Below are 16,406 nucleotides of genomic sequence, written 5' to 3'. Positions count from 1 at the left end.
GGAACTATAAATACAAAATCCAGAAGAACTGTTTTCAAATGCATCACTGCAAATAAAATAAACACACTGACAAGATGGGAACCACACCGTGATTAGCACCTTCAGATCCCTGTTACATAAACTTTAAATCAGTGAAATCTAATGTTCCTTTCTGTATCTGGACCAGTTAATTAAAACCTCAAAGCAAAGAGCCATTCACATCTGAAAACCCACCCTTCCTCAGCCAGGCTACCCGTGCAGTACACATTCCAGTCTGATTGGCTTAGCTGTTGGCCCGCAGCCCAAAAGGCGTCTGTATAAAACTCCCTATGTGCTGAAAGGCAGAGTCAGAAAGGAAAAGGAACCCTGGAGTGACTGTGGGTTAACAGGAAAACTGAATTTGTTCTTTACTGCAATTGAAAGCACTGGAAAATGTGCAAAGGATTAGCCGCTTTACCCCAAACCTGCCTCGAAAGGTGAGTACTGAATCATTGCTTACATCTTAATAGTGTGTTGCTGTGATGTGGTTTGGATCCCGCAAAGTTTGACTAAGCTTTGTAACCTGTTTGTGGGAGTTCTGTGCCATTAAAGTTAACAGTATGCACTGGAAAGCACTTTAAAGCAAAAAGAAGTTCACTTTATGAGTTTTTACTTTTGTGGTCTATTTTCTGCCTCCTATAAATTATTTTTAAACAGGCTTTTTGACACAGAGAATAATGTACATGACTTGTTTTAAAGCTTTTATTGTTTTACAGATGAATAGTGTATTGCTTAAGCATTCAAACACTGAAGGAGGTCAGGCATGTTGCTTAATGAGAGAAAGAGAAAAAAAAAGTGTGGTAAATACTAAAATAAAAACAAGACCTGGATTTTAGGTTTTGTTCCTGACTTGTTTTTTTTTAACAGTTTTAGCAGCTTTATTTCTGAAGCTGTGTTACACTGATTGTTAAAGCAGATTTTTACTTGTGAGTGTAATGTCAGTGTCCTGTTCAAATATACTACTCTGGTTAGAGGATGACACTTATCACAGTGTCACAATTTGATAAGCATCTGGACCGGACTGTTAGATGTTAACGCGTTGTTGTCCCGTTCTTCTTTCTGTCATTCAGGGCTAAGGAGATCAAGTCGAAATTAGGAGTCTTACTGCAGAAGCCGGAAAATGCCATCGACCTCATCATCCCCTACCCTGAGAAGACTGAAAAGAAACCGGAGAAGCTCCAGAAGTGAGTGTTTTTCCCTCCGAGGGCTGAATGTCTGTGATGTGGGTAGTATTTTCCTGATTATCTGTTAACCAGATAATTGATGGTAAAGCGGGAGAACAGAGCCCCAAGCAGGTACAAGATGTGGAGATCAAGTGAAACCTCCCCAGACATTGAGTGGGCTCAGACGTTGGGAGTGTGACGGTACAAAGCTTGAGATTTCAAATGCATTGCCTTGAACAGACTGTGGTAGTGGAAAAATATGTATGAGATGCTAAATTATGCCTGTTTTTTGTGTTTATTTGTCTTCTGTTACTGTACACCTAGACTTTTGGTGTTGTAAGGGAAACTTTTGCCTTTAATGTTTGTTTTTAACATAATGGAAAATGTTTTAAATAAATTGTAGCATAACTAGACTAGAAAGACCTTGACTTGTGTCAGTAAAAGCATGATGATTTTTTTTTTTTTACCACCTAAAAACCAGCCACAGTGTAGCTTTGAGGAAGGTTTATGTGGCTGTGGCAGAAGCTTTATTTGGGTTTATTTATTATAAATTTGTCTTGCAGCTCCTTTGACCTTTTTGTTTAGTTTGGCTGACAGCAGTCGCAGCAGCTCTCCTGCCTGAGCTGTCAGAACTCCATTTTTTTTCTTATATCATCGAGAAAATCGAATTTATGTTTCGTTATTCCGTAAGCTTTGGTTTGAATTCTTATTATTTATTCTTAACCCTCATTTTTTCTGAAGCACACTTTTTTTCCTTTGTTTTTTTTTAAAGATACAGATTGGGTGTCACTCACTAGCTATTCCAACTATTTTTCCCCCATAAAAAAAAGCAGGCTGCTTTGGAAATGCTCCCTAAAAAGGTGACTGGAAGGCAGCATTGTTTCACAATCTGACTTCTTTGTCCAATTTCTTTAATAAAAGTCCACTTTGAATGAGTTTAAAGTTGGAGCTCAGTGGAAATGACGGGGAAAGATTCAGACATAGACGGTCTATTTTTCCTCTGCAGAAATGTGAAATCTTATAGTGCAAACTCAGTTCAAAAGCTTTCATCTGGCTTTTTTCAGACAAGGACAATACAGTACAATACAATGTGTTTGAATATTTATAGCCTGTTTTCTGAAGCTGTCTGGCAACAGTTCATCAGAGGTTTACTTGGTGTCTGTTGACAGTCATTTTTATTTTCCCCAACCATTTTCAAAGGAAAACAAGGCAAACACTAAAGAATTAAAGAAGCATTTTTTTTTAGGTCTGAGCCTTAATTATTGTGATTATTAACACCTGTGTTGATCAACAACGATCTACGTCTAACCGGCTGCTTTAAAAAAAGAGTCTGAGTGAGATTTCTCAAAGTCAAGGATTGTTTTGGGTTGGATCAGCACTCATGTACAAAGGTGTCTGTACAGTTATTCAGTGAGAAGGCTGAAATGTTTCCTGATTATTAATAAATACATACATTTTACCTTTACTGCCACTTAGCAGTCTCTGCATTGTGCAGGAAGCAGTTTTGTACCATAAGTTTACCTTAATAACTGTTTTTTTGCAGTTTAAATTGTAAGCTTCAAGCACTAACAACATGGCAGCTAAAGACCGTAAAGAAAGCCTTCTTAGCTCCTGAGGTAAGTTTTACACTGTTTTTCCTCCTGACTGAAAAGAGGTGTTTTTGTGCACACAGGCCTGCTCCTGAAGAGGCTTCTCAATGGCGTGAGAGTCTGGACCGGGTCCTGAACAACAGCTGTAAGTCAACCCTCTCTATTTCTCACACTTACACTTTCTTAACCAGAAAGCTCAAGCTGAACGTTTTGTTGCGTTTCTTGTTGTTGCCTATTTTTTGTAAAAGGCTGAGTTTTATTTTTTTATGTGACATCTGTGGCTTGAGAAGTTGGAGTGGATTGGAAGGTCTCCTCCAGTACACATGTTCAAGTAGTGCCCCTGACGTCTCCTTATAAATGTGTGTGTGGCAGATAGAAAGGGTGTTAAGTAAAGCACCGCATGAATAGGTGGATGTGGCTGTTACTAAAAAGTGTTTGGTCTCTAAAGTGTTTTTTCAAAAAAAAAAAAAAAGAAAGTTGTTGCTTCTTGATATTGGACCTCACACGTCTTTCAGTTTATGTAACAGCAAAGCCAGAAATGCACACCAACAATTCTGCTTTCTGAAATCCCAAAATTGAACATTTTCCAAGTAAAGTTATCCTTTTACGTGCACCACACAGTGAATTTGCTTTGTTGTACTCATAGAGAAGCCTGAAGAACATCATTATTTTCTTCTGTCCAAAGCTGTCATTTCCATTATGTAAGAGCTATCATTGTAGTTTAACTTTAATCAGTGTCAAAGGGTGAAAACATGCCTTCTTTGAGGTCTGGTGTCTGTCTGCAAGACAGTTTAAACAGAAACAGTACAGCTAGCAGGCTTTGGTTTCCATGACAGCAAACGTGTGTGCTTAAGACCTACATGTGGCCATGGTGTTTTAATTGGATAAGAGAGATGGTGACGATAAGGTTTTGATCTTTATCTCATCCAATATTATGTGCTCACTCTGCATGGGTTTACAGTACACTATGGGTAGCAGGAGCTTGGTGAAATATGAATAAAAAAACCTTTATATAACATCTTTAAATCTTTAAAAAAGGGGATAAAATGCATTTATCTAATTATATATCTATCCAAAAAAACACATAATACACATAATGAAATAGTTTGCAGGGGACAGAGTTATATAAAGAGAGTTTTTGGCATAGATGCTGAAAAATGTAAGAAGAAGGGAAAGGAATATTTACAGTCACTATGCGCAGCAAACACTCAATTTCTGGCTCGGCTGTTTACCTCGCAAAGTGAACAGAAAGCCTGAGAGCCTGCAAGACTGATGATTAACTCTAATGGTTAGCGGTATTTAGTACTACGTGTAAACTCCCCAGCTAATAAGTCACTTAGGTGGTCCCTGCGCATTAAAACAAACCCTAGATACAGATGTTGCTGATACGTGAACAGAGAACCATTTCCTCTACCGAGCTCAGTGGAGTGGCAATGAACCTTTCTAAGTGGCTCCTTCAGCACCGTCTGGGGCAGAGAGATGTACGTTCCTCCAGTGTTTGTATGCTTGAATAAATGTGTATACCAGCCCAGGAAGGTTATGGGTGTTTTGGTTACATCTCTAGGGAGCAGTCTAAGTGATTCCAGCAGCACTGATTTATTGCACAGTTGCCGCAAACTGTCACACCGTGATTATTTATCTACATGATATTTTGCATTAACATTAGTCTTTATGGCTTTTCCTTGTTAAGTCCCCTGGGATTGTAAATGAATTATTTTCTCTCATGCACAGAGATACACTCTGCCCCCCACAACCCCACCACCAACGCCCTCGCACAACAGTCAATATTATGAAGAAAATACATAATGCATAACTACCTGTAAAAAAGGAAAAAAAGATTGCACTTGACATAAAAAGGGTTTAATTGGTGGCATAGTATTTTGGTTTAAATTACAGTAATTTCATTTTTAGGGGTTTTGTTTTTAAACGTGTTGCTGAATAATTCACTTGCTATCAGCAAGAAGGTTCACTGGAGCTTAATAAAACTAATTTCATGAGTATCGAGTCAAAGGCAGATACACAAACACTAAACACGAGGCTGTGTTCTTTGGTCGCTGCAGCTCTCATTTACAAACTTGTGCCTGTGCATGTGCGCTTTGCTTTTTGTGTGCCCTTGTACTCGTTCCAAAAAAGACAAAAAAAGAAAAAGCAACAACTTGATTAGGACTCTGAGCTATTTTTAATCAAGCTAGCCATTTAGATTGAAGATAAAGGCCTGAGGCCGCAGCAGAAAGCTTATCATTTGCAGCATATGCCTGTATAGACAATGGGACCTTTTGCAGGCATTGTGTTGAGCTACAATGGCCTTCGGGGAAATGAGTGGCTGTTTTATCAAGCTTTAGTTTGGATAATTATTTTGTGATAACCAAAGTGCTTTTATATTTGTCCATAAATAATCAATTTGTTACTTTTTGACATTCCTGAAAGGTAGTTGTCTAAATGTTTATAAAGTTGTGGGGGCTTTTTTTTAATTGTTTGTGGATTTTTTTTTTAAAGGTATGAGGTAAAGCCCCACTAAATAACATACACCATCCATCCGCTTTTAATCAGTAACAACAGAAATGCATTGTAATCTAGGCACAGTTTACATTAATTCTGTCAGCTTCTTAATCATGTAAAGTCCTATTTAGACATGGAATGTGTAACATTGGCAGTTTCATTTGTCAAATAAAGGCTTTTGAAACTGAGGTGTCTGCTATGTAATGCTTTAATTATGGTTTTAGTCAGGAGGGGAAAAACAGACGTATGACAAATGGAAAACAGGTAGCAGTTAGAAAAGTATAGGTGGACTGATATTTTTCTAAAAAAAAACAGCAACAGTGGTCAGTTATTGAGGGGTTGGTGGGGGGTGGTGGGGGGTTTAGGATTTAATTCATGAAAAATGCCTGACCTTTTCTAAAAGACGGCATGGTTGTCACCCTCTCCCTGGAGTGTGGTAACAGAAAGTAGAGGAGTAACCACAGACATTATACAAAAGACTGACATAGCCTCTGTGACATCACCCACTGCATTGAGAAAAACAGCCTTGAAGCACTGACTTAGTTTTATGTCACTGCCAGCTTTTTGCAGGGGGAGCCAGAAGTGTCCATATTTGGACAAGGGGGAGGTGTGCAAAGTTAGCACAAGCTGCATCCACAGACTTATGTGTCACATAACAATAATTTGGGAAAAATCATACAAAAGACACCAACATCACAAACATGGTTGAAAGGTCCAGTTCAGTGACTTGGGTGAGGAAGTAATCAGCAGACAGCTAGTCAGCACACACCTGTCACTTGGCATTAATATGCGAGCAGCAACAGGCTCTCAAGTATTAACAAGTCTTTTTAAGCCTTCATAAAATTTAGCCCAGCTCTGCAAAAGCAGTCTAGTGGGAAATTAGCCACAGAGACCAGAATCAGCTAAAAACGTGCTATTGTGAGCTTAAACATTTGGATCTCTGTCCTGCATTTGATTCCCCAAGTTTAGTGAAAATTAACAAAAAAACAGTCTTTCATACATAAAACCATGACTCTGGGACTCTGGCAATAGATCCTTTGGGCCTTGTGGGCTGAAGGTTGGGGCCTTTGTGGATCAGACTTATTTCAGTTAATATGCAGTGGGATTAGTCTTTGGAAAATCTAGAGGCTGAGTCAACACTCCTTTTGAACCATTTCTTGTGCTCATTGAGTTGTTCGGAAACAGTTTCTACTGTTTGACAAGGAGTGTTGTTCTGCAAGAGTAGAGTCTGTCATTACTGCCGACTGTGTCTGGGTTTGCACATGGATTTTAGCATTTTTAAATGAAAGAGCATTAAAGAGCTGATAAGTAGATCCTGTCACTTTAGAGAGGATGTGCTCTTAGAGACAACCTAAGTGGCTACATTTTTTAGCACGAAATATTGCTGCTTGGGAATGGAGGAGTTTCTCCTCTACAATCCAAATTATTAGCTTTTCCTAAGTCTTGGCTGCCATCCATAACAAACTTCAGGGCTCTAGACTAACTTTTTGCCATGGGCGTACCGGTACGCCTAACTTTAAAAAGTTAGGTGCACACAAATTTTATAATAATTTATATAATATAATGTGTTTTTCTGGATACACTGTGCTTTTTCAGCTTTCAAAGATTGATGACACCGTGTCAGAGCACTGGCTATGAATTTCAGAAGGATCAGGCCTTAACTTAAAAGAAAAGTTAGCAATAGTTCTTTTCCTATTACAGCTACATCCACTTCTGTCGTGCCTAGGCTGCTCACTAGGGCTGGGTATCATCACTGATTTCTATAATCCATTCGATTCCGGTTTTCAAAGTCCCGATTCGATTCAATTTAGCCTCAGACAGTCAGAAATATTATAATTCTGATCATTTATCAGTACTGACTTCATCAGAATTGTGAACATCACAGCAGATGCCTTTGTGTGAAAGTAACTGAGAATAAAACACAGAAAAACATGGAGCTGATTTTCCTGGTCTGGCTTTTTATAGCAGATAACCTTAAAAATATTCTACAATGTTCTGCATATAAAGTTTAAATTTCTTCAGTATTGAACAACAGAAAAAATAGCCTTTCTTGTCGGAGGTCATTCAAGTGAAAAAAAGAAAAAGAAAAGAAAAAGACAGCAGCCGACAGCGCTGTAAACAACGGTAGACTGGTGGGTAATAAGCGAATGAATAATACAGAAAACAGAGATTGGAGACGGGAAACTGTTCTTGAAGTACAGAGAGAGATAGAGAGAGTGCTAGCTGTGCATGAAGTGTGATTTTAATAGTCGTGGAAGCAAAACAGCAAAATTCATGACGACATTGATCAAATGTGAAGCGCAGTTTGCTGCTTCTTTTGCTGCTGGCTCAGTGAATTTTGGTTGGAGAGAGATAAAACCTGCAGCTCAGAATCAGCGCAAAAAAGACATAATCACAGCGCGGACCGGACGCATCAGAACCGCTAAGCTCCGACAGCGTGTCCGTCTACGGGCCGTCGGGTGAGAAAGCCGAGAAAGACAAAGTTGATTCTGATGCGTCGGGTCTGTGTTTACGTCTTTGTGTGGAATCCGTGTACCTGCTCTCATCTGCTGTTTGGTTGTTGTTGAAATGGTTTTGTGAGCTTTAATCTGAGAATCTGGCGTTTCTGGCAAAACACAGTTATATTTAAAAGTCGATTCAGGATTTAATTAATTGATATCGCTTTATTCAAGCTACTCACCTCCCACTGCCACCTGCACTTTCAACTGGACCACGGCCAATCAGAGAAGTCCCGCCCCTGACTATCTCTGATTGGTTTAGTCCACGATAGGGGCAAAATGTGTGTCTGTTGTTGACCACAGGGAAGGTTGCAGTTTTTTGGGGGGGTTTTTTGCTACCCGAACAGTTGGTCGCACAGGTGCAACCAAATATTTTGTTTTTAGTCGCACCACTGAAAAATTTGGTCGCATTTGTGACCAAATTGGTCGCACTCTAGAGCCCTGCAAACTGAATAAAAACAGAAGTCTTTATTTTTTCATTGGACGCAAACAGTTTTCTCACAAGTTATATTAATGGTGGACTCAGAACAACCCATGTTGAGTTTTTTTCTTTGTTTTTGTTATCAGTGTTCCTTATCAATGTCACCATTGCTAGAATGACATTGGAGCTTTCTGTTCCTTTAATTTATTTATTTTTTGTTTGTTTTTTTACGTACAGTCATCAAATAAAAAGAAATGATACATTATAGCACATGTAAGTCCCTTTCTTTCTACATTGCTGTATGTAAGCTGTTCTCTAATTAGTCCCTTTTTGTAGACAAAAGCTGTTAATAAGCACAGTGGTTGATGATATAATACTGTGATTTGCAGAGATCCTTTTGTACTGTTCTGACATTTCACCTTAACAGCTGACTCCTCTGTATCGTTAGTAAATTGAAAGTCTCTTCATTAAGTGACAAACTTGGAACCCATTTCAAAATAAGATGCGTTTTGTATGGTGTTCATTTCCAGTTTTAACTTTGTAGTCTTTGCGGGAATATGACATTACCCATATTCTTGAGCCATGTTTGAAGTGTAACGGATATACTCAAATCATGTTTAGTTTGACTTAGACTGTCACTGTAACTTAACTGAAGCTTACAATTGCCAACATATTTCCTCAGTGAAGTGCATACCAGGAGAGAGATTTTGATAACAACCTGTGAGTCTGTATCCTATAACATATCAGTTCATGACCTTCTCTGTCGTGTCTCCCTCTATCAGATGGTCTGTCTGCCTTCCGTAGCTTCCTGCAGTCTGAGTTCAGTGATGAGAACATCGAGTTCTGGATGGCCTGTGAGGATTTCAAGAAGACCAAGAACCCAGCGAAGATGGCTGCCAAGGCAAAGAAGATCTACGAAGACTTTATCCAGTCTGAGGGACCCAGAGAGGTCAGGCACTCATGTCACTTCCCTATCCCTACTCTTTCATCAGCTCAGCCTCATAAAGATGATAGATAGTTAATCTTCAAATTAATCATACATTGCTTGTTTCACAAAGTGGAAACTGATGCTTGACCTCTTACTTTAACACTCTCCATACTCTAAGTATTTCATGTGTTCACAGTATGTTCCAGGTCAAACTGACCCAGGACAAGATTTCCATAATGACTGTCTATGCTGAATTCCAAAGCACAGATCTGTTTGGAATGTAAAAATAGTTTATCTGACATTATTAAATGACTCATTAATCCTGTATCCTAAGTTGAGAGTGAATTTGTTTTTGATTTCACAATGCCAAAGTACCATCGCTACAACCTTCAATTATTAATATAATTCATTACGTTAAATTATATCATTTTATATTAACATTATTTTATACTTAATAATGATATAGGCAGCATGGTGGAGTTAATAGTGCTATCCCAAAACAGCAAGAAGTTTCCTGGTTTTAAACTCGGCTGGGTCGTTTCTGTGTTTGTAACTTCTCCCCCGCCTGTGTGGGTTTTCTGTGCTCTGCCTGCCTTCCACAGTCCACAGGTTCACAGTTTCAAGACTGACTAAGAACATTGTTTGCCACAATTTGAGGCATACTGGTGGATCTAAATAGATACAGGTTAAATTTGACTCAGAACAGCCTTAATGTACAAATATTTGCAGCATTGGTACAACTGCATAACTTTTTTGCATATTTTAATCTTTGCGTGTTTGGGCCACTTAAGGAAAATCCATCAAACCAGGCTAAGAATGATTAAGTAACTTCTGAAAATAATAAAAGAAAAGTTAAAAAACAAAAAGCAGGAGAATGACAACCAAAACACATAGCACCCTAGATTAGCAATCACTCCACAGAGAGCTGTATATAATATATATAAAATTGGTTAGAGGCAGAATTCAAATTGCATTATTTAGAAACAAAAGCATAATATTCATCAGCCTTCTATAACCAAACTTTTTAAAACTGAGAATCAATCCAGCATTTGGAACAGTGGTAATTCTTCTCTTTTGCAACAAAGAGAAAGAAGAATCATTTATCTGTTGCTTTTATCACCATTGGTACACTCCGTAACTAACATGGAGAAAACCATGACTGAGTCTTCCAAGTGAGTTTTGAGTGAACAAGTTTTAGAAATACTTGTTTTTATTTCATAAGATCTACCTTTTTGATCAGAATGACCTTATAAAATTAGAAATAACAAAGACTGTAGCCTCTGTGACATCACATTTAAGTGTAAAATTTCAGGTTATTGCCGTTACCGTCTTGGCAAACATATTTGCATGAGAGGTTAGGCTAGATAGAAACAGATGCCTGCCTGTTAGTGCTAACATATTAAAATATTACTCGTATTTTCACCCGTATTTTATATCAACTTCTCTTATTTATCCTAGTTTTACTTGCTTCTGAGAGAATTTTGGTTTTTTGTCTTAAATCTCTCTAACAGGTCAATATTGACCACTTCACCAAGGATGTGACCCTGAGGAACTTGGTGGAGCTTTCCCCTTCAACCTTTGACCTGGCCCAGAAGAGGATCTATGCCCTCATGGAGAAAGACTCCTTTGGCCGTTTCCTCCGGTCTGAGCAGTACCAGGAGCTCCTGGTCAACTAAATTGAGTAGCTAGGGCAGGGGTGGGTAGGTGGGGAGATTTTAAACAGTAGCTAGATGGTTTGAAAAAAAGAAAACTAATGAAGAATTTCGATTAAATATTTATAATAAACTACTGTGTGTGTGTGTGTGTGTGTGTGTGCAAACTATAATCTGGAAGACTTTTGTTTTCCAAAATCCAAATTGTGAATGTCATAGATATTACATTTCAAAATTACATTTTGAATTCAGCTAAAGTGAAAAAAATGCCTTTTGAAATAGCCCCACCTTTCCACCCACCCACCCCCGCACACACACGCACGTTCCTAAATTTGGACTCTTAAACTTGATGGTTTCCTAGCATGACCTCAAATGTAAATCAAAATTTCCTTTGAAAAAAGTACAGGGATGCACCAACACACACCAATATACACACTAAATCTATATCAAAACATGTAAAAGTAATCTCTATGGAAACCAGACAAATCTTTAACTAGGTCAGAAAGTTAGTTCTTCAGTTTGGGATTTGAAAATCATTCTTTTGAAAAAATCCCTTATAAACATAACCTAACATATACTTACTACTTGCATCACAGTGTTGGAACTTTGTCAGACAGATTTATCATTATGTGTAAGCTGGGCCCCATTGTTTACCATGCACTTTTGACACATGGTGGTAGCATGAAAAAGTAAAAGAGATGGAGGAAGAAGATGAGAAGTTTATTGTCTCTGACCTGCTCCATTTGGTCTGAAAAACTAAGGCATTCCAAATCTATAAAGCTGAGTAACTGGAGAAAAATGAGTATTCCCCTACTGTAGTTGTACAAAGAAGTTGCTGGAGGTTGCTAACAGTCATTATTAAATCGATTGCTAAGGCCTAGTCACTAAAATCTAACCACACGCATTGGTATTGCTTTCCGTTGCTAAATGACATTAGTTGCAAAGAGCTATAAATTGCTGCACCAATAACCTCCTTCCATATCTTTGGTCAATAGTATATTGCTGCGGTTCCAACATGAATACATGCATGGCGCCGACTTGGCCTCAAACACTCACCAATTACTCATTATGCAGTTGTGAAACTCTGAACAGTGTGACCCATACCGGAAACATAGACTGTTTGCCTTGAAAGCAAAAGTGACAAGACACAGCTTTTACTTTGAAATGGAGTAGTGCCTGTTTCAAGTTTCCCTACCGCTCAGTGGTTACATAGTGAGTGTTTTCAAAAGAAAGAAAAACTGTAAACCAAGTCACAAGTTTAAGATAAGACGATGAAAAACATTTTGCAGTTTTGCTTTTATTAAAAAACCTCAAGATTCACCTTAAATGTACAACAATGTTAAATCATTTTAGAAGACATTAAAGTTTTATCCAGAAAGATGTGACTATGATATGTGAAGTGTTTTGTGATTTCCCCCCCTTAAGACCTTATTGCATGGAAAGTAGAGCAAATGACTTTTTAAAAGGTAAAACAAAGGGAAATTAAAGTGGAACGGCAGTAAAACAGTTGGTTGTTTTGAATCAGTTGATTGCCTGAATAATTTGTAGCATGGACCAAATACTTTGTCTTTTTAATAAAAGAATATCTCACATAGTGGAGTACTATCAATGCATGACTAATATTTATCACATAACCTATTTTCTATTTTGGTTCTGGTCTGTTATCTCACCCTCACATAGATATAAAAATGTGGATTTTCACTACACCCAACCTTTTGGTTGTAATGTATCCTGTGTGAGCCATCCTTGAGGACAGTGCTGGCTAGTTGGCTAAGTGGTGGAGCTCCTTGTCTACCACTTAAGTGCAAGTTGCTAAGATGGGAAAATCAAGTAGGAGGGAATCTCATAAATAGAAGTAAACAGAACAGTGGTTTCATACAAAGAAAGATCTTTTTCCCATGTCACAACACCAAAGCTGTACTGTATGTATGCAAGCCAAGTCAATAAAAAGGTCCAGATCTGCTTTTAGTGTAAATTTACTTTTGAAAAACATGGGAAACTGATCTTGCATGTTTTCAGCACTAGACAATCCCTCAAGTGGCTAATGAGAATGATCTTATGATAAAGAATGGAGCACACAGTTAAATCCTAAAATCAAAGTGTAATGTTAGCAACATTTATAGCAGCATTACAAATTCAAAAATATATGCAATATCAGTTGATAAAGCCAACCTTATATGTACTTTCCTGTTTCAGACTACATTTTATACTTTCAATCACAAGTTATTTGTCACTCTTCTATCCTTAAGAGTATTCACCAACTTACACAAGACTATGCTACAATGAGATGTAATGTTGGATTTGGTGTTGGTGTGTAATGTTGAAGTGTCTATGATATATGCATTTAGTTAAATGTAGCAATCGTTGAGTGTGATGATATTTACTCTTGATTTATGTAATAACCAACAGAAATATAATTATATAATCAGCATTTATAAGTCCTTATTGTTCCCAAAAATTCAAATATATCACAAAAGAAAAAAGAAAAACTAAAAATTGTGCCAATCTGGACATCAGGCGTGATATATTTTCTACTTTTTCAGCTTATCTGAATTTCTAAATGTGTTATTATGAAATGCATCGGACCACCAAATTGACAAAGATTCCTTTCAGGTTTAAAGAGAAATGACAAGGATTCATGATGGCACAGATTAGCCAGTCTGGTGTCATAACCTGAAGAGTGAGAAGTCATCAATCAGCATCATAGAAAAAAATTAAACAAAATTAAAATCAATAAGGGCTTTAATGGTGCTGACAATGCATTATTGGATGTAGCTTGCATGTACGTTTTGGAGTCAATCACATAAAAATATATATGCACACAATTCCTGAAGATGTATTTATTTATACATGTAAATATCTAAACGTGTACAGATTTTCTGAACAGTGAAATCCATGATGCTCTGAATGGAGATAAGGCAAGTACTCTTTCTAGTGTTCTGTATCTCTTATAAAAGAGGAAACATCTGTCTTTAAATTGTCATTTTGGTTTTTCTTTTTTAAGTTATACATACGGAACCTGTTGTGGGCCTAAGCATTGTTTCAAATATCTGCTAGCTTGGTTGTAGCGCCTTCCTATCAAATAGTTGGAGCATAAATCCAAAAAGATATAGATATAGATATAAATAGATATATAGTTGATATAAAACAAAAGGGGGAAAAATGTGTTTTTCAAGGCCTTAGTTCAGGGCCAATAATCAACCCCCACCGACCACCCAAAAAAAGTGTCTGCAATTATGTAACAGAAACAGTCAAAGACAAACAGCACTGAAAAACAAAAAAGTCTCAGAAAACATATTAGTTTATATATTTACTTCATTTTTCTTCCATCCCTTCTTGGAATGACTGGGTTGTTTTAAAGAATCTGCATGTAAAGAGTGCACCACCAAGAAACATCAACGATGACTAAAGAGCAGAGCGGAAACAGATGCAGCTGACTAACTAGCTGCCAACACAAACACTGTCAAAAGCTTGCATGGATGCATCCGTCACTACCGCGCTTCCTAGAAATAGATGGAAAAGGTCAGATGCCTTTGTTCCCCAAAGGAGGTTAGTGACTCTCTGACAAATGTTTCTTGAGCTTGTAACATGTGCGGGACACTGTCACATTTATAGACTCGGACTTGTAGTATCTAAAGTCTGAGCACTAAAACATGGCAAGCTAAAAGTCTGACATTTTATTTGATAGCCAAAGATCTATCAATACTCTTTCAAACAATCACTGCTGAAACAGATGAGTAAGCAGATCAAAACTCAAACATCTTTGGCTCTGATTTCACACACTGTCACTCTCAGTTTACTTTACCTGTCATATAATATTTAGTTTTTTATTTTTGTCTCTTGCCACAAGACATAGCATTTCACTCTGGCAGCGTTTTATGTTTTACGATATGTTTTCATAGACTTATTAGCAGTTAAAAAAGGAATCCAGACAGTTCCAAGTATGGAAAAAAGGTAATCAGACATGAAAAGAAAAAAGAAAATTATATAACATAAAATGTGATGTTTTGTTGAGGGATTCAGGTTCAACCTATAGCGGTGGGATCTGTGTGAAGTTTTAGGGACATGTTGGTGACCGTACTTGGGAAAAAGCAGAGCTGCAATCCCCAGAGTCCAAAATAGTCTTTGTTGATTGATTAAGACCATAAAACTATACAGTGCTGTTTATGTTTACTTAAGCATCGTTAAAAGGCAGAGGGCGTGGGTGCTGCAGGATCGGTGAGCACACAGGAAGCTGATTGCTCCTTTAGTTCCTCATAAAGAAGGCTGTAACATTGATAATGTTCTGGCAAACAGTTCTCATGGTTTCAGGGCTTTTTATACATTTGTCAGAAGAAGAATGATCTGTATTTGTGGGAGAAAATCATAGAACCTTCTGCAATATCCCCCAGTGAGATCTGTGGCTGGCGGTGAGATCTACTGCTGACAGGACTGCACCCACAGGGTTTCTAGCCACAGTCCGCCCCCACGTTCATCTAGGTCTGATGCTGTAAACAGAACTGGGTGCACATGAACTACTCATAAAAGACTGGAGTTAAGGTACCATTGGTGCTTGAAATACTACCAATTCTAATGATATCAAATTGCTACTGTACACAAAGTGATATTGTTTTCCTGACACAAGGTGTATTATTCTAGCCAGTTTAAGTTGTGAAAACATAGTGGCTGGTGTCTTGATGCATTCTCAATCATCCAGGAAAGTAAATCTCCAAAAAGTTCTTCAGTCTCAGCTGACTGCAGGTTTCCCCAATCTTATAAACAGAACATTTGCATAATGACTGAAACCAGCCCACTGAAGGAACAGTGGTCTGGGAGGTCGGTTCCTTAATCTTAATTAAGATTAAGGAACTGAAGAAGTCACTTGGGTGAGTGACGAAACGTTTCTCCCACAAAACACTACGTCCAGATGAACAGAATCAACTTTTTGGAGATAGTGGCTGGTGCACTTTGACTTCTAGCTGTGTTTAAAATATTTATACAGTAAATGATCATGCTTAGGAATCACACACAGGTACAGAGGGCCTCAGAATAGAAACCTCAGGAAAAGAAACTTGGGGTAAAACCATGATATCAACTAAGAGAAGATTTCATTACATGAAAAAGAAACTGCCACATTTAAGTGTCTGAACCAACCCAATCTCCTTTATTAGACATCAAATATAGGTACCAAATACAGCTTCTATTTCGTACCTAGTTTGTTTTCACTGTTTTGATTAGAGTACCAAAATTAATTGATTAAATAGGTTTAGGAAAACCTAACCTCAACATTAGCCTGCTCACAGGCTTATGTTGAGCATACTAACTGTGTTAAAATGTGACACCAAGAAAGTGAGAGGAGATCTCTGAGCAGAAATATCTGCATCATCTAATTTAAGGTCACATCTTTATCTCACGGCAGCACGGTGGCACGGTGGTTAGCACTGTTGCCGCACAGCAAGAAGGTCCTGAGTTCAATTCCAACATCAGGCCGGGGTCTTTCTGTGTGGAGTTTGCATGTTCTCCCCGTGTTTGCGTGGGTTCCCTCCGGGTACTCCGGCTTCCTCCCACCGTCCAAAGACATGCAGCTTGTGGGGATAGGTTAATTGGATAACCCAAATTGTCACTAGGTGTGAATGTGCAAATGAATGTGAGTGCGAAT

General features: G+C 38.0%; 1 protein-coding gene across 1 annotated transcript; it reads left to right on the top strand.

Moving 5' to 3' along the window:
• The first annotated feature begins 329 nt into the window (after positions 1-329).
• On the top strand, positions 330-10,803 carry rgs5a (regulator of G protein signaling 5a). Its single transcript, XM_080887123.1, has 5 exons — positions 330-455; positions 1,089-1,202; positions 2,854-2,915; positions 8,971-9,137; positions 10,628-10,803. Exons 1-5 carry the CDS (start codon positions 412-414, stop codon positions 10,790-10,792), a joined length of 552 nt encoding a protein of 183 aa, XP_080743249.1. The 5' UTR covers positions 330-411; the 3' UTR covers positions 10,793-10,803.
• The last annotated feature ends 5,603 nt before the right edge of the window (positions 10,804-16,406 follow it).

Source organism: Rhamphochromis sp. 'chilingali', assembly GCF_963969265.1.
Source record: "Rhamphochromis sp. 'chilingali' genome assembly, chromosome: 7".
Classification (NCBI taxonomy): Eukaryota; Metazoa; Chordata; class Actinopteri; order Cichliformes; family Cichlidae; genus Rhamphochromis; species Rhamphochromis sp. 'chilingali'.
Note: the sequence above shows the minus strand (reverse complement) of the source record. Positions and strands in the feature narration are given on the sequence as shown.

Coding starts and splice junctions, on each gene's coding strand:
- rgs5a (XM_080887123.1), top strand. CDS start 412: ATGTGCAAAGGATTAGCCGCTTTACCCCAAACCTGCCTCGAAAG. Junction 1,203..2,853: donor AAACCGGAGAAGCTCCAGAA/GTGAGTGTTTTT, acceptor TTGTGCACACAG/GCCTGCTCCTGAAGAGGCTT. Junction 9,138..10,627: donor AGTCTGAGGGACCCAGAGAG/GTCAGGCACTCA, acceptor TCTCTCTAACAG/GTCAATATTGACCACTTCAC.